The sequence below is a fragment of the Juglans regia genome, chromosome 8, assembly GCF_001411555.2.
Source record: "Juglans regia cultivar Chandler chromosome 8, Walnut 2.0, whole genome shotgun sequence".
Lineage (NCBI taxonomy): Eukaryota > Viridiplantae > Streptophyta > Magnoliopsida > Fagales > Juglandaceae > Juglans > Juglans regia.
Window position 1 is genome coordinate 7,651,656 of NC_049908.1, and position 23,274 is coordinate 7,674,929.

The 23,274-nt window shown below is 34.0% G+C and overlaps 2 protein-coding genes across 4 annotated transcripts; both read right to left on the minus strand.

The window, feature by feature from the left end:
• Positions 1-166: 166 nt before the first annotated feature.
• LOC109004294 (O-fucosyltransferase 16-like) lies at positions 167-6,057 on the minus strand. Its single transcript, XM_018982807.2, has 10 exons — positions 5,715-6,057; positions 5,569-5,619; positions 5,382-5,472; positions 5,067-5,143; positions 3,462-3,550; positions 3,151-3,334; positions 2,257-2,438; positions 1,498-1,600; positions 844-1,175; positions 167-755 (listed from the first exon to the last, which is right to left on the minus strand). The coding sequence occupies exons 1-10, from the start codon at positions 5,871-5,873 to the stop codon at positions 311-313; spliced, it is 1,713 nt and encodes a 570-aa protein (XP_018838352.1). The 5' UTR covers positions 5,874-6,057; the 3' UTR covers positions 167-310.
• A 4,801-nt stretch (positions 6,058-10,858) lies between these two features.
• On the minus strand, positions 10,859-17,416 carry LOC109004295 (50S ribosomal protein L22, chloroplastic-like). 3 transcript variants are annotated; one of them, XM_018982809.2, is made up of 8 exons: positions 17,042-17,403; positions 15,414-15,554; positions 13,661-13,794; positions 13,323-13,405; positions 12,441-12,608; positions 11,596-11,706; positions 11,407-11,473; positions 10,859-11,329 (listed from the first exon to the last, which is right to left on the minus strand). In XM_018982809.2, the coding sequence occupies exons 3-8, from the start codon at positions 13,779-13,781 to the stop codon at positions 11,055-11,057; spliced, it is 825 nt and encodes a 274-aa protein (XP_018838354.1). In that variant the 5' UTR covers positions 13,782-13,794; positions 15,414-15,554; positions 17,042-17,403; the 3' UTR covers positions 10,859-11,054. The 3 variants fall into 3 exon arrangements, with proteins under 3 accessions (XP_018838354.1, XP_018838355.1, XP_018838356.1); XM_018982810.2 differs by having other exon boundaries at positions 15,414-15,639; XM_018982811.2 differs by lacking the exon at positions 15,414-15,554 and having other exon boundaries at positions 17,042-17,416.
• Positions 17,417-23,274: the final 5,858 nt, after the last annotated feature.

Consider the following 23,274-nt stretch of genomic DNA (forward strand, 5'->3'; position numbering starts at 1 on the left):
CTCACATTCTTGTACACCATTTAAAAACATGTAATTTTACTCTTCTATTCTCGTATTTCATAAAATACGTTTTATGAAATACGAGGATAGAAGAGTAAAATCACATATTTTTAAATGATGTGCAAGAGTGTGAGGCTTCTGTATAGCAATACTCTTAAAAATAATATTGACATAAATAATTTTAATTACACGATGGAGTACTGTATCGTCCTTATTTCAAGAGTACCTAAAAATTTTCCATTGTTGGGTGCGTACGGTATTTTTTTTTTTTTTTTTTTTAAAACAAAAGAATCTGTTACCGATAGCATTGCTAGTCCGAAAGAATCTCTTCCAAATCAGGATCATCATCAGAGATTGCTCCATCAAAATCCGAAACAGTTCTGTTGAAGAGACCTCTCTCTAGGGGTTCATTCCGATCTTCATTGTCATCCATATCAAGCCATTCTGGCTCATCATCAAGATTTTGAACATCAATTACTACATCTTTTCTGGTGGGATAATGACCCTTGCCATGTTTTCTAGGTCCGGAATCTCTTTCTGCCTTGGCATCAGAATCTTCGCATATACATGTAGATGGGTTCTCATGAAATTCACCTCTGCCAGGCCTCACTTCTTTTGGCTCCCCCATGAAACCTCTTTGAAAAGTACGAACTCTAGAGGCAAACGTTTCCCAAGTCATGTTATTTCTGCTCAAGAACAACCGATATAGCTTTTTAGCATTTGGTCGAATAGAAGGTTTGTGTCCAAAATATCTCCTGCACGTAGGGAAATGCTCGAAAGTTAGCAGGTAGTCCAAACAAGAAATAGATAAGAGGATGGTAAACGGAAAGAAAAAATGCATACCTTCGTCCAGCCAATATTCTAGCCATATTACCATTATTGTTGGTCACAAATACATCACTTTCATCGCACACAATGAAATCAAGTGCAGCCATGCGAGAAGAAAATGAAGAAAACGGTTCCAACTCCTCCTTAGTGGCTATAGTTTCTTTTGAATAGAAATTTGGGAAGAGTGCTTTCAAGGGTGCCAATGTCTCTTCCCCTCCATACACTTCCCCGGATGCCACATAAATGTGGACATCACTGCCATATCCCAGTGCTCTCAGCATCAGACCTACTTCTTCTGGTGTGAGTGGGCATTTTCCATGCCTCCTTTCCTTTTCAGGATTGCTAATCTGCAAGTCAATATATAAGACTAAGGTCCCAAAGATATGTTACGGAAGCGTCATTTCAGCATCTCCCATTCATCTTAAAAACACGTACACGCACACACATTCCTATATAGGAAAGGCTGCTCACGGCCACCATCATTTATCTATGATTCTCTTTTCACACCCATTGCCCCTCGTCTATCCCACCTCTAAAGTTGAGCTTCAAGTTAGAAGTCAGATACATGCACCCTGAATTTAGATTTTCAGGTTTCCATTTTGCATTCTCAAAAACGTGGAAGATCAAGCTGAATAAGAGAAGTTCTTATGTAAAATAGTTGAGACTAACATGTAAAGTTTTCCACCTCCTCCGTATTGCAGCCAGTTCTTTCCTTTCCTTTTCTCCACCACCATAATAGCATCCTGAGAATGCAAGCATATCAGGTTCAAACCTGTAAGAAGAAAGATCTGGTTGCATTAAAAACTCTCACAATGTAAAAGCATTCCCTTTTCCATTATAATGCATATTATGCAATGATGATTTATTCTACACAGAATGCAGACACGGCCACTATCAATCGTAGAGATTCAGCCTGACAGCCGGCTGTTAGAATTCCAAGTTTCTCAAAAGCACTTCACCAGAGATCATCACCTCAAAACTAAATCATACACTCAAAACCTATGCTGTAAGTTGGTTTTTCAATACAAGTTCAAAGGAAACAGAGAAATAGGCCTCAAGTATGTAGATGTAAGTGGTGTGGACATTTGTGTATACGTGTTTGTGTGTACAATGTGCATATGTTTGAAGAAAACACGCGAATAAGATCCTGTGCATCTACAAATGACAATCTATTTCATCATCAGCAGTGACCATCAACCTGAAAGTTTGAACACAGGTTCCAAATGTTTGCACAATTGGCTTTATCAAAATGGTGCAGGAAACATTTTTTTATGATGTGGAACCTTACCAAGGCAAAAGGTACACAGCCCACCCGTCAGGACTGTGCAGAAATTATACAGGATATACAAGAGAACAAATGGTAAAGTTATTTCTCTAATTACACCATAGTCATCAGAGATGTAGAAGTTCAAAGACCAATTAGACTACCTCAGGTGTAATGCGATATAATGCTTGCCTTTCATCTTCATCCGGCGAACCAATTTTTCACCCATATGAAGTATTGGATCAATAAACCTTAATGCATGGTAGTTAACTCTACATCTCAACTTTTGCAAATCTGTGCCCAACTTGTTTGCAAGTCTGTAATCAAATTTGGTGAGCTGAACAGCCTGTCAAAGAATAAAGACCAGTAAGCATTATTTTTTGGAATTATTTTAAATGTATTCAAGATAGAATATGAGCCGCACGACAGCAACAGTGGGAAATGTCACATCAGGGATGTGGTTTCTATTTGGTATAGGTGAGTTGACATATCTCTTGAGCATGTTTAAAATATATATGGACTCTCAAAAATTATAACGTTCAATCACAAAATAAACATAAAAGATTCAAATGCAGTTTGATACATGCATGTATAAGTAATATTAAGAATACAATAGAATCAGGGATTGATATTCTTCTTTTTCAATCCTTCCTGATTTCTTTTGGGTGCTACGCAAATGATATTTTTCTTTTGTATTCCATAAAAATAAAATCGGAATCGTTCAGTTTAGTAAAATTCGCTTTTTAAGCCAACAAGTGAGGATGCATGATTCTCCTTAAGTTGAAGTCCTATGATCTAAATAGATCTGTAATAAAAGATTCCACAGGCACCTGGTTATATTTTCCAATTAGAAAGACATCAACCAAGTATTGTCCCAATTCATCTAAAGGTGCACATGAGAGAGAAACAAATCAAGCTTCCGTTATGCCATCCACATCATCATTTCTAAGTTAAGAATATCTACTGATGTGAGCAATAGTATACAAAAAAAAAAAAAAAAAATCATAGTTATACTGTACAAAGGCAATCAAAAGAAGCATAAGAGAATGAAAACTTACATGCCTTTCCAAGAGAACAGGCAATACACGACTTTCATAACATCTTTCACTACACTTCCTTGGCACACGCATGGTGTATGGATCCAAAGTTTCCCCTCCCTTCCTAGGCAGATGTTGAATAATTTTAACATCTTTTGACAGAAATGATATAAACCAATCGACATCAAAGATCTCTGAAAAGTTACTGCAAAACAAAGTAAGAGATTTGTTATCTTGCAATGTAAGAACTGAATGCAAATAGATCCAATTTGAATGGCTAGAAGTATTTGCAACTTGCACGTTTCAAAGAGACGTTGCAGAGCATTACCAACCTGGAATCTTTCCAGAAGGACTTTTGGTCCAACTTTGGAACAACAAGAGTAGCATTTAATATACGGGCAGCAACCACAGCATCTGTAATCTGTCAAAGGTAGGTCTGCTAAGCTTGGTATGAGCAGTAATAACATCATTTAACTACTTGTAATCAAGAAGTGGCACAGCAACAAAACATTGGTTAGATGGTTGTAGTAACCACACACATCATGCCTACAGGATCCCAATACTACAGGCAATGTAACTGCAGGGAACAATTAAGAGACTGACTAAGCAACCCAAACTGCTTCGCACTAACTCTACACCTGGATATGTAAAACAACGATACCAACTGATAAAGTAAAACATTATGTCTGTATCTTTCTCACTGAGACCAGGCTAAAAGAAATGGCAGACAGGATCAACCAAACATCAGTTGATTCCCTGCATCTTCAAATTACCACTAGTATCTTGAAAGAAAAATGTTAGGTACTTCAGGCCAGCAGAAGCTTTTTTACCAATTTGGAATTCAGACTAGCAGAAGCAGAATACATAGAAAATAAAATGGAAACATCCACACAAGACAAGAAGATTTGATGTAATTTAGTCACATTCATTTTTACATCCATGAGTAAAGTCAACCCAAATCCACTATACCTGATACCAATTATAATTAGGGTCTGTTTGGGGTTACGTTAGGAGTCCTAAAAAGTGCTTAAACAGTCTTAAAAGCTCTTTAATAGAAAAATTAGGTTGTTTAGGTGTTACATATTAAAATACTTTTTAATCTCAAATAAGCTAAAAAGTATATTTGAGGAAAAAAAACATTTTCCTCAAACATGCTTTTCTGGAAAAGCATGTTTGTTTTAAAAAGACTTTCAATGGGAAAAAATACCCATACAACTTTCAAATAATTACAATTTTCAAACTTTCAAAGATATGGTCATAATTTTTAAAAAATCAAATAATTGTCATTTCTACCTCGGAAAGCACTGTTTTAATTTGTTTCCAAACAAATATAAAATGTTTGAAAGTGCTTTAAATATATGGTTACCAAACAGTAAATAACTTTTTAATAGTAGAACTTATTACTTACACTATAAGCTAACATGCACTTAGTCAACCAACTAACTTATTAAAAAAAATAGTGTTAAGAGGACTCGGTGACAGGCAGATGAAATCAGGGTTATAAAAACAGTTTGAGACCTGATTAGTATCTCCATCAGCATGTGTTTGGAGCAGCAAAACGTGGGAGCATTCCCCTACTTTAGTAAAACAATCAAGAATATGCTATATGTGCAGTACTTGCTTATCTCAAATCTTCGTTCATTTAATTCTTTAGTTTTACGCTCTCTGTCTTTGCTAAAGAGTCAGCAATCCTCTTATAATTTCATTTTATTTTAATGTGCGCTAGCAGCCTAGCACACTTGCTTCCAGTAACAAATAATTCAAAGAAATGCATGTACGTTCCCTTTGTCGAGTACTAGTAAAATCTTTCAACTTTCCCAAAATTTGTGCCTAGCAAACATTCATTAGCAAATATTCATTCCAACATATAGAAATCTGTGCAAGAACCTTTTCTTAAGTTACAACTACTGTACAGAGGTACAAGTCCAGAAAATTACACCAGTTCTTTGTTGATTCAAGCCCCCACTAGTTGCAATTGCCAGGTATCGATTGGGATGCGTAATAGCTTCAACTTCTGAAATAAAACAAGACAGTCCCAAATCAAAATAATCACTAGAAAACTAGCATTCCGCAAAAGCCTATCCGAAAACCAAAGTCGGAAACCTTAGAAACAATACTAAGTAGTTAAATAGTAGGTGGTGATCAGAACCAATAAAATAACTTCCAGAAGCAAAACCAAACGAAGAAACTTAAATTGCAAAATTCTAACAAAAAAGGAAAGAAAAAAGAAAGAGCTGCGAAGTTACACGAACTTTGAAACTTCTTGCTGGCATTGCTGCAACCGTAGTAGAACTTGTAATTTCTGGAGCTCCAAAGATCACGAGCCGATTTCCCCTCGCCACTCTAGTGCTCAAAGTTCAAGAAAACAGTGAGCAGAAACAAGAAATCCAAGAAAACATAAAAGATTGAAATTAGTCTCTCAGGATCGAGAACACCAACCGGAACACGAAATGACGAAATTCCAACTGCATCGTCGTTGCGAATCTTGAGCTGCACACGATGCCACTCGAAATGAATCGAAAGAATAAAAATGCATGAAAAGAGAAAATGTGTGTGTGTGTGTGAGAGAGAGAGAGAGAGAGTACGAAGGAACGGTGGCGGAGGTGAACGGAATCGACGGGGGAAGGGGCGAGAAAGGATAGTAGAGCGAATAGGATGAGAAGAACGGCGGACAAGGCGGAAATAAACGGGATAAGACGCTGGAGGCGGAGGTAATAGTGGTGGCGCCGCCTCTGAAACGCCATTATGTCGGGGGATGGCGACTCTGTTGGAGCAGAGCCCCGAGCACAGCGCTCTCTATCCAGTCTAAAAAGTCCCGAAACAAACGCCAATTCCCTTCCCTTAAACCATGTTTGCGGATGATGTTAGATTAGTTAGATAAAACTCCGTTCGGTCTTAAAAGGAAAGAACAAGCTTCTCTCTCAGTATCATCATTGAAGTAAACATTTCATTCTGTTTCTGTACGCCATTGGCCCATTTACTGATGATGGAAGATGCTCTCCAATTTTTTGAAATTTTATGCATAATATTATGAAAAAATTTTCTCATTAATCACTATTTATTACTCCATATTTTATAAAGAATACTCACATTACATATCCTATGAAAAATAAAAAAAATTATAGGTGTGAGATATAAAAATAAATAATGACTGATGCATAGTATTCTTTGATAAATAATCTTATTTTTTTGATGTTTTTTTAAATTTAAATTTTAAATTTTTGAGTTTTAAAAATCTCACCATTTTCAATATTGTACATCCACACCTATAGTTACATAAGTAAAATTGTAAAAATAGATAGCAATTTTTTCATCTAAATGATTTTTATAATTTAAGAAGAAAACGACACAATTTATAGATTTTCTAGCATCAAATGCTAACTATAGATAGTTAAATCTCAGTTTTAAAGCACAGTAGGATCAACACGTCGTGTTTATGCCTCACTGAATTATAAAAAACACTTATCAGCATTTAAACAAAGTACTAGTGTATAATTTGACATTATTTTGATGTGGTATATTTGTAGTACTTATGATATTTTTTTAGTGCCGCATTACGTAATTAAGGTGCATTTTATTATTGAGTAATGTTAGATGTAGTTCTAGAGTGTATGCAAGGTTATCGCACTCCTTTTAAAAAAAAAATTGAGATCTATTATTATAATTTTTTTAATATAAATTTCATATATATATATATATCTATTTTTTTTAAAAAAAAGTACGCAATACTTATACACTATAGTCTGTAGTATTGCAAATATCATCTCTCTTATTTACAGATACATTCGTTCCATTGAGTTGCCTAAAATAGAGAGAAAAAAAATGAGAATGTGTTTTATGTGATATAATTGAACAATTTTTCTTTTATATCTTTCACCTTGGGAAGTTTTGGTTGCATCTATTGGAAAGATAAAATGTTGGAATCACCCAAAGACATATAGCTCCCATCTATCAATTCACGTTGGGGCTAGACTAGACCTGACGCGATATTTGTGATTTTTTAGTTGTCTAGTCCTTTGCTTGTATTCAGACGTTTCTTGGGTGATTTAAAAAAAATAATAATAATAAAAAAAAAAAGCCACATACTCATTAATATCATAAGAACAATTATACTAAGAAGAAAGAAATATTAGGGAATTCAAATCATAACTTTAATATATATGTATAATAAATGAGTTATTATATTCTTAAATGGGAATGAGGTAGAGCACACAATTCACGTCACTTAAATAGTAAAATTTTATTTATAAAATTCAAAATTTTTAAATTAAATTATATCATATAAATAGTTTAATACGTGTGTTTTATCTATTTTGAGAATAAAATAAAGAGAAAAAAAGGCAATACATCCTAAGCCTCAATTTCCCTGGTATGATCTATCAAGGAGAGGACAACCGAAAGCACCGATGGATAAAAAAAGGCTTTGTATCTTTACAAAGCCCGATGGATAAATCCGTTTCCTTTGGATCTTTACAAAGCCCGAATTGTAGTACTCATGGGTGGCCAAAAATTTGGGCTAGAATAGGACTACAAGTAAAAATTAAAAAGAAAATAAGGGATTCAAGACAAAAGAAATCGAAGTTTAAAGAAAAAATACAAGTTCTTCTGGGTGCAAGAGTCATTGCGCACCGATTGTGTATCGATCGTTTGCGTGGAAAGTTTTTTTAGATATATTAAAAAATAAAAACAAAAAGAAAAGAAGAGAAGAAAAGAGAAAAAACAACAAATGTAATAAAGAACATCATCTTCAGAGGAAGGAAAACAATGCAGCCTGCTTTCATCTCTCCCAAATCTCTTGATCCTCAACGTATTATCAGCCTACTGTGTTTAATTTCTATCTTCATTTTCAATTCCTTTACTTGAGAGGCAAACCACATTTTCTCTACCCGTTGACTCTATTCTCATTCCACCGCAACAATCGTCGACCTTGGATTTCACGGCCATTACGAGCAACAGTCGTCATGTTTATATTCTCTGCAAGCTTTTTCTAATCTTTTTTGTAAGGTTTCATTTGACATATTCCTCTTCAATATTCCTCTTGTCATGTTTACATCTGTCTTCTTGTGTTTCAGTTTCAATATTCCTCATCAATTCTTTGCTAGGTGGTTTTCAGTGCAATCTTTTCCATGGTTTACGGTGAAGTTAGCGACGGCTTGGGGTTGGTTTTTGGCTGGACGTGGAGGCTTCCTTGGCTGTGTACGGTGGAGAGAGGTGTGTGTTGTTACTTGTTCGAGTTACACACGACATGGGCTTTGGAAGTGGTATGGACTGGATCGCTTGGGTGGTAGTGCGACGGGGCTGGGCTTCTGTGGTGGAGAAGACGTTTAGCTGGCGGACAGTGGCTTGGTGTTTCACGGTGCAGTTGGCAAGTTTTGGAGGTGGTTGTCGTGCGTGGAGATGACCTCAATGGCTGGAGCCTAGTTCCCTCTGATGTGGTCTTGGTTTCGTTGACTTAGGTCTATTGAACAGATCACTTCTTCCTCCAGCACAACGATGGCTAAGCAAGGCTCCACCATTTTATCCAACTGTCTAGTCACGTAGAGCAGACTTGAAGACACCTTTGTGGCTGTGCTGTATTGTTTTTGATTGGTTGTATTATAGTGCTCAAGAAATATTCTAACTCACTTTGTCATACCACTTGTACAATAGCGCACATCAGCTGCTAGATACTATGGCGCATGCCAATTCTGTTATGGCTCTAAATGTTTATAAATACTCTTTTGTAAATTCATATTATACAATGAGAATAGAACATTTCTAATATACATTTTCTTCCTCCCAACTTGCTTGCTTCAGTAGAATACATTTTCTTCCTCCCAAGTTTATGGCAATTCATTTATTACTAACTACTTCAATTGTCTTGGATGTTGCACAGATTCACTCTTACAAACAAACCCAAGTGATGTTTTTTTTTTTGGGGGGGGGGGGAGATTTTAAAGGGGGGGGTAAGGCAAAATGAATGAGATTAAGGAACAAAGAAGTAAACATAGTTAACAATAATAAACGATAATATTTCCATTTGAAATATAAAAATTACAAAAATGTGTGTGTAAAGTGATTCATGCTTTCTTACTACTTGGATCCAATATGGATTTGAAACAGATGACTTACTAGCACGAATTATAGACATCAAGAATTTGTATCAAACCGCCTGCAAGAGAATCCACAATGTTAGTTAACTTGCGAGTCTATCATATTCAACAATTACAAAACTCAATAATCCTTTCACTTTCAATCAAATATAAATTAAATTACAAATAGTTTATCAAGTAATAGTCACATGTTCCAGATACCGAATTGACAAAAATAAAACAGCTGAAGTTCCAAAAGAAAAACTTGACACAGTTCATACCATTGACATAAAGAGAATATGAAGCAGCTTGTGGGTTTACACTCCAAAGAAAACCACATTTAAGTTAGTAAAGTCAAACACTTACAATTTGCGTTCGTTGTACAAGTCTCTTTCAAGCTTTTTCCAGCGAGCATACATCAAAAGGAATCCTTCGCTGCCACATGGTAACCCAGCAGCAATGTGATCAACATCAATGTTCGTTTTACCAAGTGTCTTTGCTTGGTCATAAGGTGGGATCACATCAGTTAGTTCCTCGTCTTCATCCTTGGCAAGTATTCTTACTTGTTCAGTGACCTTCTTAGTCAATTTGCTATGATTTTTCATAGCAAATTCCCAAGTATTGTAGCTTTGCCTTCACAAATTCCAATGCTGTGTTAAAGGCAGAATTCATTCAATATTGTTGTTCACTGTGACAACCAATTTAGGTGCAGCAACCTTTAGTAGATGAAACCACTTCAGGTGTACCCCATTTCAGTGATAAAAGTGTTGTTGGAAGCTTGCTTGTGGACTAAGAGAAGCTGGTCCTTCAAAGTACCGAAATGTTGCTGTTCTGTTAACATGACAACTTCAGTCTTTACCAAATTCTTTATAATTTTCTTTATTTTTTTTTAATTCTAATCATTTGGAATATTATCTATCCTGTTCTATGTTGGGTTTCTTGGTTCAAGGTGAAGACGCATAGAATCAAATAATTTCCAGAATACATTTTCTTCCTTCTTTCTCAAATCCATATTATACACTAAAATTATGCATTAGAATACATCAGGCGTTCGTGGCTTGCAATGACTGGTTGTTAACACAGTGACTGAACTTGGGAGGAGCCGGAGAGAGAGATACCGGTGGTAGCAGTTGTGTTCACGGGAAAGAGGCGCAACGAAGGCATGCAGAGGGGCTCAAACCAGAGAAAATAGAAGACGCGCATGCAGAGGGCTCAAACCAGAGAAGAGGGAGGGCATTGTACCTTGCATTTTGTCAAAACTTTTCGTTTAACTTCAGATCCCGCCCAAACCTTCAGTTCCTTCACGTAAAATTAAAACGGTTCGTTTCATTAAATCAATCCATGTCAACACTTTGGTGCACTTCGGTACGCAGTATCGCTTGAGTTAAAAAGTTTTCCATTTCAAAATGAGTAAATAGGAAAAAATTATGCAATTTTTTAATTATCAACCGTATACAATTCAAGCAGATGTACCACTAATTCCATTCACTGAAAGCCATCATGGTCTTCAAGTGAATACTAGCATGCTAGGAAACCCTCTTTTAAAATAATCCTTTCCCAACTGGTCTATCGCATCCGATTATTTGTTTACAACAGCAAGAGTTGCATTTGCATGCACGGATCAAAGTAAAAACCATTAGAAAAATAGATGTAAAAAAGACTCAAAAGAAAGTAAGAGCTTGGTCTAATTTATTAAATAGAACTGTTTCAGAGCAAGTATTACTTGAGATTGAAACAAGGTTGCTCCTCCATTTCTACAAGATGATTTCTACTGGAATGCAGGCATTGGAAGAGATCTCTCCGCACTTCTACAAAACTCTCTGTAAGATTCTGAAACATGGGAGTGAAGCTGGCTCATGCAGCCATGCCACTTGGTTCACGAGCTTTGCCCTTGCGATTCCAGATTGGAGTCGTCTCAATAAGCTTATGAGGCACAAGCCGCCTTTCTCGCTTGGTGAGCTTACGGAAATTGTGGACTCTCAGTCTGGCTATCTCAGCCTCCTCTTCAGCGGTCATCTCCCTTACTACTACTGTCAGTCGGCACTCGGGTCTCACTTTGATTCCACATTTTCCTTTAGCATGGTAGGAAACCCTCTTTTTAAATAATCCTTTCCCAACAAATGACTCAGCTGCAAGAAATGAGAGAATGTAGGATAAGCAAAGATTGAAATTAAAGGAAAAAGGCAACTTAACTCGCATCATTTACCAATGAGGAGACGATCTGGATCCAGACCATGGTTATGAGTTGCGTTTGCTCGGGCTGAGTGAATAACCTGCAGAAAATAGATACTTATTACATAGTCTAAATCTGCAGCTAAAAGGAATGAAGTCCCTCCTTCCATGGCATTCCGAACACACCATCAAACATTAAGTAAGAATAGGGTACTTGTATTACCTGATATACAGTCTTTGCAGCTCGCTTTACTGTCACTTGCAACTGCAACAATGCATCTTCAACTCGCATGCCACGAACTAAAGCAGCAACCAAGTTGATCTTCTTTGGACTCTGAAAGCAGCATTTGACCAAGGGGCAAACAAAGTATGGATGGCAGTTAAGCATATAACTTCTTTATTGATAACTAAGCAGTCAAGTACATAACTCATATAGATGTCGTTAAGGTGCAACAGAATAAGCATTTTTAATGTTCCATTGTAAGACATCCTTTATGTGCAATGTTGAAAATACACCACCACCTTCCATGTGTATACATGTACACAATGCTTTTTGAGTAACTTAAGTTTGGAAATTGATCAGAAAATAGGTTCCAAATGCTAGGAAAATTAGCAGCTGAGTCACTGACTATAAGAAAATATCAATAGGTGTCACTTCCACTTTCATATTTTGTGTCCCAATTCTTCACTCGTTTAAATGGAAGTGCATATCATATTCAGAATCCTTAGAAATAAAAGAAGTACAATATTACAAATTTCAGAAGACTGATAATAATAATAATGAGGCCCAAGGTCATGGTTCTATACCTTCCATGCTACACATTGCTTCCCTATCAACTAAGATTTATTATGTATCCATATAATAATCTCTCTTTTGTATTAATCTGGGATTTTAAATATAATAATCTAAATGGCTATATGCATCTCATATATGGAATAAAAAACAAAGATAATGTTTTAATGCCCCACTAATATTCTTAGATGAGACCAGCTGATTCTTTTTCTTTCTTTCCTTTTTTTTTTTGCTGAATGACTAGCTAATTAAAAAACATTTTAATAATAACATACCTGTTTAATGCCCTTTAAGACAGCTTGAACCTTAGAAGGTTTAGAAACTGCTTTCTGGTTCTGGTCATCACTTTTTCCACTGTTTAATGCCAACACAGGAGTCAATGGAGATGGGATGGCTGATTCTTCAGACAAATCTGCTAGTAACTTCCTTGAACTAGAAATTCCCTGGAGCAGTAAAATGCTATAAGCAAAAGAAAACTTTGCCAATAAACAATATCTACAAATCCAAACATAGATGATTAAAAACAAATACCCTGAATGTAATCTACTATAAAACTCAACCTTCAAATCATGCACACATGCTCTTCCCCTTAATCATTCTTCATATTAACAAATTTTGTCAAATAAAAAGATTATAAAAGTGTTAGTCCACTGCATCTATTACGTGATCAGACGTACTTCAGAATTATGGATACCTACATATGGTTTTTGATATATTTACAGGTGTGTCATGTATAAAATGTAGTAAGACTTTTAAACCCTAGGGGTTGGCTCAAGTGGTAACAACCTTGGTCTTGGTGGTATGCTCCCTCCAAGTCTAAGGTTCGAACCTTTGGGAGCAAACAATTTCTAGGGGCTATTGGATTGAAGGAATTTCCCCTTAAATCAGTCAAGGTGCACTTGAGGGGAAGCTCTTTGCCGAGTACTTGTGTACTCCCCGGATTAGTCGGGATTTTGTTTTGGGCACCAGGTGCCAATAAAAAAATGCAACACGGCTTTTCTTTTTAAAGCATCTGTGCTACTGGGATAAAAGTCAGGAACTTCGCTAAACTAGAGGACAAGTGAGGAACAAAAAAAGAAAATTCCCGAGAATCAGGGAAAAAAATCATAAGCAGAAGAATATCATTTCAAAAAACAAAAAATGGGAGCTAGCAGTACCAATTGTTGAAAATATTGATACAAAGGCCTTGAGATGTTTGCAGAAGGTGGTCTCCATAGTCTCTGCAAATAAGGTAACTCACCTGCAAAAGCAATAAGTGTTTCTTTATCCTCAAATTTGCATTTCTATTGGACACAAAATACCGAAAGACATCGACATAGATGTTATCTTAACAGAAAATGACGATGACAACAATAGCATTTCAAATAAATAACTTGGTCGTGAATAGCAAATGCAACAAGGGAAAGAAAGATGCTATATATACATTTTTCATTTATAAAACTGGTTACATACAAGCACTCAAAACTTGTTTCGACCAAGAAAATTGGAGACTAACTTGTAAAATTGGAGGATTCCAAGCGAACCGAAGAAAAGTTGGCAGATGCATTGTAATTATATTCCACTCTTTTCCCAAAGCGACGAAGTACAAATTGTATGTGTCTCTGCCAGCCCACCATGACCTCAAATTATCTACAAGGAAAAGGCAAGCACAATTTGACTGTAAAACCCAGAAAACAATGATGCACAAAATAATAGACAAGTGTTCATGGTGACTTATCAAAAAAAAAAAAAAAAGACAAGGGTTCATAGTGTAGCGTAACACTCGTCAATCTCTCACTCAAGATCTAAATCCCAGCACGTGGCAGAATATATTACACAATTGACAAAACTAGATGTGATTTTGAAGCTAGCAAGAAAATAATAGAGGGAATAAAAAAAGAAAATCAAGATTCATTTTGCTCAGCTTGCAGCCCCTAGGTGCGTTGCAGAAACCTCCCAAATGTCTGAGAAGGCATTCACAAGAAACTGCTTCTCCAATATCATTCCCCGACTCCAGAATCGACTTCTTGAAATCCTCCCTACACATCCTCCGTCCTCTTAACCACCACTGAGAAGTTCTCCCTCACCATTACCCCGTAGATTCACTTTTCAAATCATAGCATCTCAGACTCCAAGAAAATTGTGCATTTCTCAAAATACAACCCCTCCTAACCAAAGTTTTGAATTCCGTTCTAGTGACCGTTCCGGTTGAGGTACTGAAATGGAATATTTTGGTACCGGTACGTTTCGGGATAGTCGTTATATGGATAAATTTCATATATATATAAACAATTATATATATATATAGAAAAACTATATTCCAAATATAACATCAATACAAGTCTTAAAAACATAAATATCTTAAAAATACAATAATACTTCTAAGTTCACACCACTTATTCAGAAAAAATATAGTAATAATGGAACCAATCTTAGTATAACCACGATTAGTATTTGATTGTGTTATCATGTCCATCCCAAATGTAATGTATAACAGCAGCTCATCAGTGCCTAATTGAATCCAATTCATCAAAATCTCGACTATTGACGGCAGAATTAGGAATTCCAAAACGTAAAGTCAAAGAAAAAGTTGGGTGAAGTTGAGGTACTGGAACTTTCGTATATCTAAAATCTCGATGGTCAATGGTAATTCAACTTTCTGTTTCCAACTTTCCCTTAGCCAACGATCAAGATATGTAAGATCAAATTATCAAATTTAGTTCCGAACAGATCAAGTTGAACAAAACAAAATGCAGGCTAAACAGAGCAAAATGCAAGCCAAACAGAGCAAAATTGCAAGCCAAATAGAACAAAATGCAAGCCAAAGTTCAAACAGAGCAAAAAAATGCCAACCTAGTTTTTTTAAAATAAAAATATAATCTCAACTCATCTTCACTTCATTTGATTAACAATAATAGTTTTGTTAGCATCTGATCATTCCTTAATGTTAAAAGATCATCTTCGCGTTGTCAAAATTCAAAGTTCAAACTCCTTGCTTTCGTTTCCTGATTTGAAAACTGTCATATTATTTCTCTGCTTTAACAATGTTTTCAACATGGTTAAAGCTTGCTGTCCTATTATTTCCTTGCCTTCATTTTCTGATTTGAAAAATTTTCCATATTGAAAAAATTGTTAATAAAGCAGGAAACGGGCCAAATCCGTCGTAGAGAAATAAGCTGCAAAAGCAAGCTTTGCAACTTTGCTTTGTTGCAGCTCTGATCGAGAAATACTAGCAGAACAAGCAATGCGAGGGTGGAGTGGGCTTATACCTGCGGCATACAGTGGGCGGTGGATGTCTATGTGCGGCTGAGGGGCACGAGCTGCGACAGAGCTGATTGATCAACAAGAGCGGACTGAGCTTCGACGGAGCAACAGGAGCTGCAAAGGCGTGGAGCAACACGAGGCTCGATCTGCGACAGCGTGGAGGTGGCGTTGGCGTCAATCGTCAAAGTGAAGAGAGTGGAGACAGCAAAATGCGAAGAGAGGATTTTAGAACTAGGGGAAGAAGTAAACGGATGAATTACGAATTTGTCCCTATTTGTTTAAGACATTTACGAAAATGCCATGCATGCCGGAATACTGGATCCTATTAGGGGTGTAACCGTTCTGGTCCGTTTTGGACAAAATTTAGGACCGAACCAGTATGTACCAGTTTTGCATTTTCAAAAACCGATTACGCACTGGTTACCCCCCTAAACCGGTACATCCAGTTTTACCGATTCCGGTTCAGTCCGGTTTAATTTAGTGAATGCATGAGATCTGTGAGAGAGAGAAGCATTCAAGGTAGCTAGCAATCTAGAACTTGGAACAAATATATGTGTGAGAGAGAAACCAATGGCTGAAGACAAATGCATGGAATCTGAAACTGCATCAAAAGGATACCTAGCTAGAATATTATTACAGATCAGATTCATCACTATATATGAAAGCAGGTGCTCTTGGGGAACAGTACTGTTTATGGATGAGAGCCCAATACAATGCTTGGGAATGTATCCTATCTTAAGAGGTAAAAGGCTGCTCTTTGCCCCCACATTGCATAAACCTTTTGAAAAAATTATATGTTTAGTAAATTTATAAAAAATGATTTAAGAAAGGAATAATAATAGTAAATTGAAACACAAAAATTTACAAAAATTTATAATACAAATTCCTAGAAAAGAATATAATATGTTTAGTAAGTTTATAAAAAATAATGATCTTCGCTATTGACGTTAGACAAATAAAGATCCTAAAGAAGATGATTTTAACTGTTTTTTTTTTTTTTTACCTTTAATATCTTGACTCCATCTATGTATGAGAGCAAATAAATCTTTCAAAAGGGCATCCAACTGGTAGGTAGGTTTTTTTTACAATTCAGTAGATGTTTTATTTTTCATTTTTTACTTGGTAGAAATGGGAGATTTCATCTTTGGAAGTCATACAAGAGATATGGGACTGAAGGCAGTGGAGGAAAGCCACTTAAAAGCTTTCATTCAACTCAAATGCTTAATCAAACAAAACAAACAGAGCTTTAGGCTAACATGGTCCTTAGAAAAAAAAACCTAGGAAGTCCGCAACCCAACCATATCAGTGCAGACGTAAGAGTCTCACTCAACTTGGAAGTATTAGACCTTCCTTGTTGTGTTTGAAATCGACAACCCAAAGTAAAATAGTTCCTATGTTCTGCTTTCTTTTAACAACTGGGAGCATATGTCTAAACAATCCTGACCTCAAAGAAAGATGCACAAAATTGTATAGGAATTAAGTCCAACGAGCAACACCTAGACGAAATTTCTCAAAGATGTCTAAAGTTCCCATTTAACCAATAAACCTTTGAAACAAAAAAGTTCCCATAACAATTAAACCAACGGAGATTAAAAATGATATACACATCCGAGATTGTTCCAAGAAAAATTACCGTCGATGACAGAGAGACGTGAGAGAGGGGCTGCCGGCTGCGTGAGAGATGGGAGAGCTGCGTGAGATGGTGAGAGACAGAGAGGGCAGCGCAGCGTTGAGAGAGGGGCCGAGGGGCTGTGTGTGCGACGGGAACGGCTCGAGAGGTGAGGCCGTAATGGGAGGTGCAACGGCGAGAGAGCGGGTCTGTGTTTCTGAGGGGGCAACGGCAAGAGGGAGGGGACTCAGGCTGAGGGGGCGACGGCGAGATGTGCACAGTGCAACGGCGTGGGCCGTGGCCGCGTGAGAGGGCAGAGATGCAGAGAGGCTGCGAGGCAGAGTGAGAGAGTGAGGAAGAGGGGTCTTAGGGTTTAGCGGACTGGAGTTGCAACGGCGCCGTTTGGTAATAATATCAAATTTATTACTAATAGTCTTTTTTTTTTAAAAAAAAAAAAAACAGAACAACTTTCATTCATAATAATTCCTCAATACAATGTTCATCAAATTCTAGCTTACTATAAATCATAAGAGCACTCTCATTAGATTAGTCAAAATTAAAGGACAATTTTAATGAATATAAGAGAAATTTGACTTTTGACTATTCTATTCACATAAATCTTCACATTAGAATAGTTATTTTTTCATTATATAATAATAAAATAATATAAGATGAATTTAATTTTAGTTATTCACATTAAATCTCCATATTAGATTATACATTTATTCATTATATGGTAATAAATAATTAATAATTTCAAAAATATTTAATTTTTTAATTATTAATTTATTTAATTTTATCATATTTTATTATTCTACTTATTATATGTTAATTAATAATCATGTTCTTATTAAATTAATATACCACTAAGTCAAATTAATATATTATTGTGATAAAATATGTGATAGAAAGAAAGGGAGAGAGAAATAATTAATAAAATATGTATTTGATGTATGTATAGTGACATTCAAATTTGAAAAAACTTTTGAAAATCACTGTAGCTAAATTCTAAATATTTGAAATTTGACTAATCCAATGTGAGTATATTTTATTTTTTAATAGCTAAATACTCATTAGATTTAGCTTTTAGTTAATCCAATGAGAGTGCTCTTATAACAAGCGCTTCCTTAACCCAACATTGCATTTCCTCTAAAGACAAAGCCATTTTTACTAAGATATGAGCTACCTCATTACATTTTCTTCTTACAAAATTGATCTTTCAACCATTCAACTATTTTAAACTCTCTTTGACATCTTGAATAATCTGCCCATATCTGTCCAACATATATCTGGATTCACCATAGCCTCTAAGATTACTTTTGCATCACCTTCTATAATCACCCTGTTAAATCCCAACTTTGTACACAACTCAACTGCTTTTCTCCTGGATGTTGCTCCTGCTATTAAAGGTTGAGACAACAAGAAGTTTGGTTCACTACAGGCTGCCATCTGCTCTCCATTATGATCGCTGATTATAACCCCAACTCCTACTTTCTGATTTTTTGAATCTATAGCATCATCAAAGTTGACCTTAAGCCATCCTTCCTCAAGTTTTCTCCAAAAAATCATCTCTGGCATTGGATTTCTTGTTGTATTCCCCATTTCCTTCTTCTGTTGTGCATCTTTAAACTCTTTTAAGGACAATAGAGCGATTGAACAAACTGTTTTGGGCCATCAAAGTGATCCTCAAAAATAAATATATTTCTCCTGTGCCATATCCCTCTTAACAAAACTGCTACTTCTTCTAACTTCTCTTGAGTAAGCCTTGAGAGTATTGTACCCCATAACTCCATAAAATCCCCAGCCATAACAGTCCACTTCTGTAAAGCACTTTCCTCTTCTACCCAAACATCATTCACAGCAGAACATTGCCATAAAACATGTAAGACAGTCTATAACTATAAGTCTATAACTATATTAGTAATTTATTATAAGTATAACTATAGTCTATATTAGATTATTAGTATTAGAATAAATATTAGTATTATTTATAGCTATATAATATATAGCTATATAATATAGTAGATTGAGTTTCTCTTTGGAACGGTTAGTTCTTGGGGTTTTAACTGCCTCCCAATAAAAATCGACCACGTCAATAATCCAACACTCCATATTAGGAGACTCATCACATCATATAAAAATCCAAAATCACGAATAAAAGCAGTCATGTCTCCATGACTTCTGTAAATATTTTGAACATCAAGAGCAATAGCAACAACAGAAGAAGAAGACGACAATGAAAAACGGAATCCCTTTTATTCGTACTTTCCATCCTCTTGCTTTTCACGGTGCTGGCCGACGTCTTCGTGCTAGCCTTCATAGCTTTTACAACTCATAGATAAAGTAATGCCCTATTCAAATAGATAAATTTCTTTCTTTTTCTTCCAACCCAGTTTAGAAAAAATAGAAAGATCATAAATAGTCGTAAGAAATTCCTTGAACCAGATATTGGATAAATCACATTCATTCACTTGGAGAATAAAAGAAAACTCCATTAATGTGCGAATCTCCCAACAATCTCAAACCCATCTTCACTACCGACTTCTCCATATATTATCACTTTTTCTTCTAATTTAACAAATTAAAAATAAAACTAACGTAGAAAAAGAAAGCCAAATGAAAATCCCAAAAAAACATTATCGAGTTCACACATCACCCTGAAGCTCATTTCTCTCAGAAAAATCAAGCACGAGCTCCAAAATATATATATGAAAAAAGAACAATAGAAAACCAAAGGTTTTGGCACCGTAAAATCGCAATGCGTCACGAAACTGCCATCACATTCTTTATCTCTATCGACTCTGGCTTTTTTCTTCTTTATTCCTCTCTCTAGTATCACATTTTCTGCATTCATAAACACTTGGGAACGATCTGCTGGTGGTTTAAATGGGAGAGAAGAGAGAGGTGAGGGATTTGAGCGAAAAGGGATCATTCATATTGTTTTTTCCCTTCCATGAGTCTTTGTGATTGTGTCCCATTGTTAGTCCCATGGGTGGGATACGTGGTAAAAAATCACTGAATGTTGTTTTTAACCTCTTAAAAGTGTAATCGATTAGAAGATTTTGCCTAGTAGACTATATAATAGTATTAGTATTATATTATTAGTCTATTAGTACTAGATAAAGTAATTTAGTATAAGTATAATTATAGTCTATATTAGACTATTAGTATTAGTATATATATTAGTATTAGTTATAGTGATTAGAATAACTATATATTAGTATTTGTTATAGTGAGTTTAATTTATTATAACTATATTATTGATAGACTATAGTGATAGTATTAGTATTACTATATCATTATTTCATATGTAATTATTTAGTATAATGATTTATATACTAATTTATTTATAAACATAAAGTATATTATTAATAGTAATATAGTATTAGACTATTAGTATTAGGCCATAAAATGTAAATTATAATTAATATAAAAAAAAAAAACCTATAAAAGGACAAAAGATAAATAAGTATATAATAAACCAATAAAAAATATTGAAAAGACTAATAAAAAGAAAAAATAAATTGTTTTTTATAAATGTGAAAAAGTTGGACATTATAAATCAAATTAAATAAAACAATAGATTAATAGATTAGATATATCTGAAACAATAGAAGAAAAATTATTAAATATTTTTATAATACATTCAAATGAAGAAGAAGAAAGCTTTTCAGAAGAAGAGGAAAAATATCAATTAAAAGAATCATGCTTTTTAGATCAATCTTCTAATAATGAATCTAAAGAAGATGAGGTACATGTCTGCAATTGTTTAGATAAAAATAATTGTATTTGTAATAAAACCATTAATGTACTTTCAAAACAAGAAGATATTATATTATAATTAATAGACAAAATTAGTGATCCTCAAGAAAGAAAATAGTACTTAGAAAAATTAAAAGATACTTTTAATAGTCAAAATACTTCAGTGACATCTTCAGTACCTTACAATTTTTCAGAAATAGTAGGAAGATTTAAAACAAAAAATTACAATACAATATCTACAACAAGAAATTAATGAAATAAAACAAGAAATTTAAAATTTGAAAACATCCAATCTTAAACTATAAGTTCCAAATGAACAATTACTACAAGAAATTATGTTGTTAAAAATAGATAAAAATGTAAATAATTTTCATAATAAAGAACAATGAGATTATTCAACAATAGTTATAAAAGACGAAACAGACAATTTCATTAATATTCTTGATAAGATAAATTTTCAGAAATGAAATATTGAAGTAACAATCTCTAGTAATCAAGAATTTTCTTTTACCATAATTGCCCTATTAGACACGGGAGCAGATTTAAATTGTATACAAAAATTATTAATACCTTATAAATATTTTGAAAAAATAAAATAGACATTATCCCAAGCTAGTGGAACAAAATTAAGCATAAATTATAAATTATCTAATGTACATATTTGTAATAATAGAATTTGTTTTAAAACAATAATTATTTTAATAAAAAATATTAACATCAAAGTAATATTAAGAAATCTATTTATTGCCTTACTTTACCCTTTTTCTGTAACAGAATAATGCATATCTATTAAAATACTTGAACAAGAAATTCAATTTAAATTCTTATTTCCCCTGTATCAAAAGAAATTAACTCTTTAAAGGAAGTTTCCTTAACCAGAAAAATTAAATTTTTTAACAAAAAATAGGATTAAAAGAAATGAAAAACAGATAAGTTTGATAAAACAAGGATTAAAATATAAAAGAATCTAAGAATAATTAGACGATCTGTTATTAACTCAAAAAAATGATAACTTAAAAACTATAATTAAAAATAAAGTATGCTCTAACCTGGCTAACGTTTTTTACAATAGAAAACATTATATAGTCAAATTACCTTATAAAAAAGAATATTCTAAAAAGAATATTCCAACTAAAGCTATGTAAATTCAAATTCAAATGAATTATTATAATTGATTTATTAACAAAGGATTAATTAGAAAAAGTAAGTCAACATGGAGTTGTACCGCCTTTTACTTTAAAAAACAGACAGAATTAGAAAGAGAGGTCTCTCGGCTAGTTATCAATTATAAACATTTAAATAAGATATTACAATGGATTAGATACCAAATTACTAATAAAAAAAATTTATTATCTCGACTATATAATGCTATGGTATTTTCAAAATTTGACATGAGGAGTGAATTTTGAGAAATCCAAATTGTCGAAAAAAATCAATATAAAACAGCATTTACAGTTCTATTTGGACATTATGAATGAAATGTTATGTCCTTTGGGTTAAAAAATGCTCCTAGTGAATTTTAAAATATTATGAATGAAATATTTACCCATTTCACTAATTTTTCAATAGTTTATATAGATGATATATTAATATTTTTTTCATCTATTGAACAACATTGAAAATATCTGAATACTTTTGTCCAAATTATTAAACAAAATAGATTAGTTGTTTCATTACTAAAAATAAAATTATTTCAGGACAAAATCAGATTTATTGCACATAATATCTATCAATGAACTATTATACCAATTTGCAGAACAATAGAATTTGTTGATAAATTTCTGGATGAAATAAAAGATAAGCAACAACGATAAAGATTTTTGGGAAGTCTCAATTATATTTGCAGATTTTTATTGATCTCTTAGGCCATTATGTAAGCCATTATTTAAAAGATTAAAAAAGAATCCACCTCTATAGACAGAAAAACATACAAATATATAAAACAAATTAAGGCTCACGTTAATAAATTACCATGTCTAGAACTCTCATCTCCTCATACTTTTAAAATTGTTGAAACATATGTCTCTGATCTTGGTTATGGAGGAATTATGAAACAAAAATTATTAACGGATTTGAAACATATTGTTCGATTTCATTCAGGATGTTGGAATTATACCCAAAAGAATTATAGTACTATTAAAAAATAGATTTTAGCTATTGTATTATGTATTTATAAATTTCAAAATGATTTGTTGAATCAAAAGTTTTTACTTAGAATAGACTGTAAATCAGCCAATGAAGTTTTGATTAAATATGTGAAAAACCTGGCTGCTAAACAGATATTTGCTAGATGACAAACTATATTAAATATTTTTTATTTTGATATTGAACATATTAAAGGAGAATCTAATTCTCTCCTTGATTTTCTATCCCGAGAATTTTTACAGAAAAAATCATGTCATCCTCAAAGTCAAATGTAAAGTCTAAATCTTCTTATGCATAACCACCGTCTCTACCATATCCTTCACCTTATCATTCTGCATGCAACTTCAAGA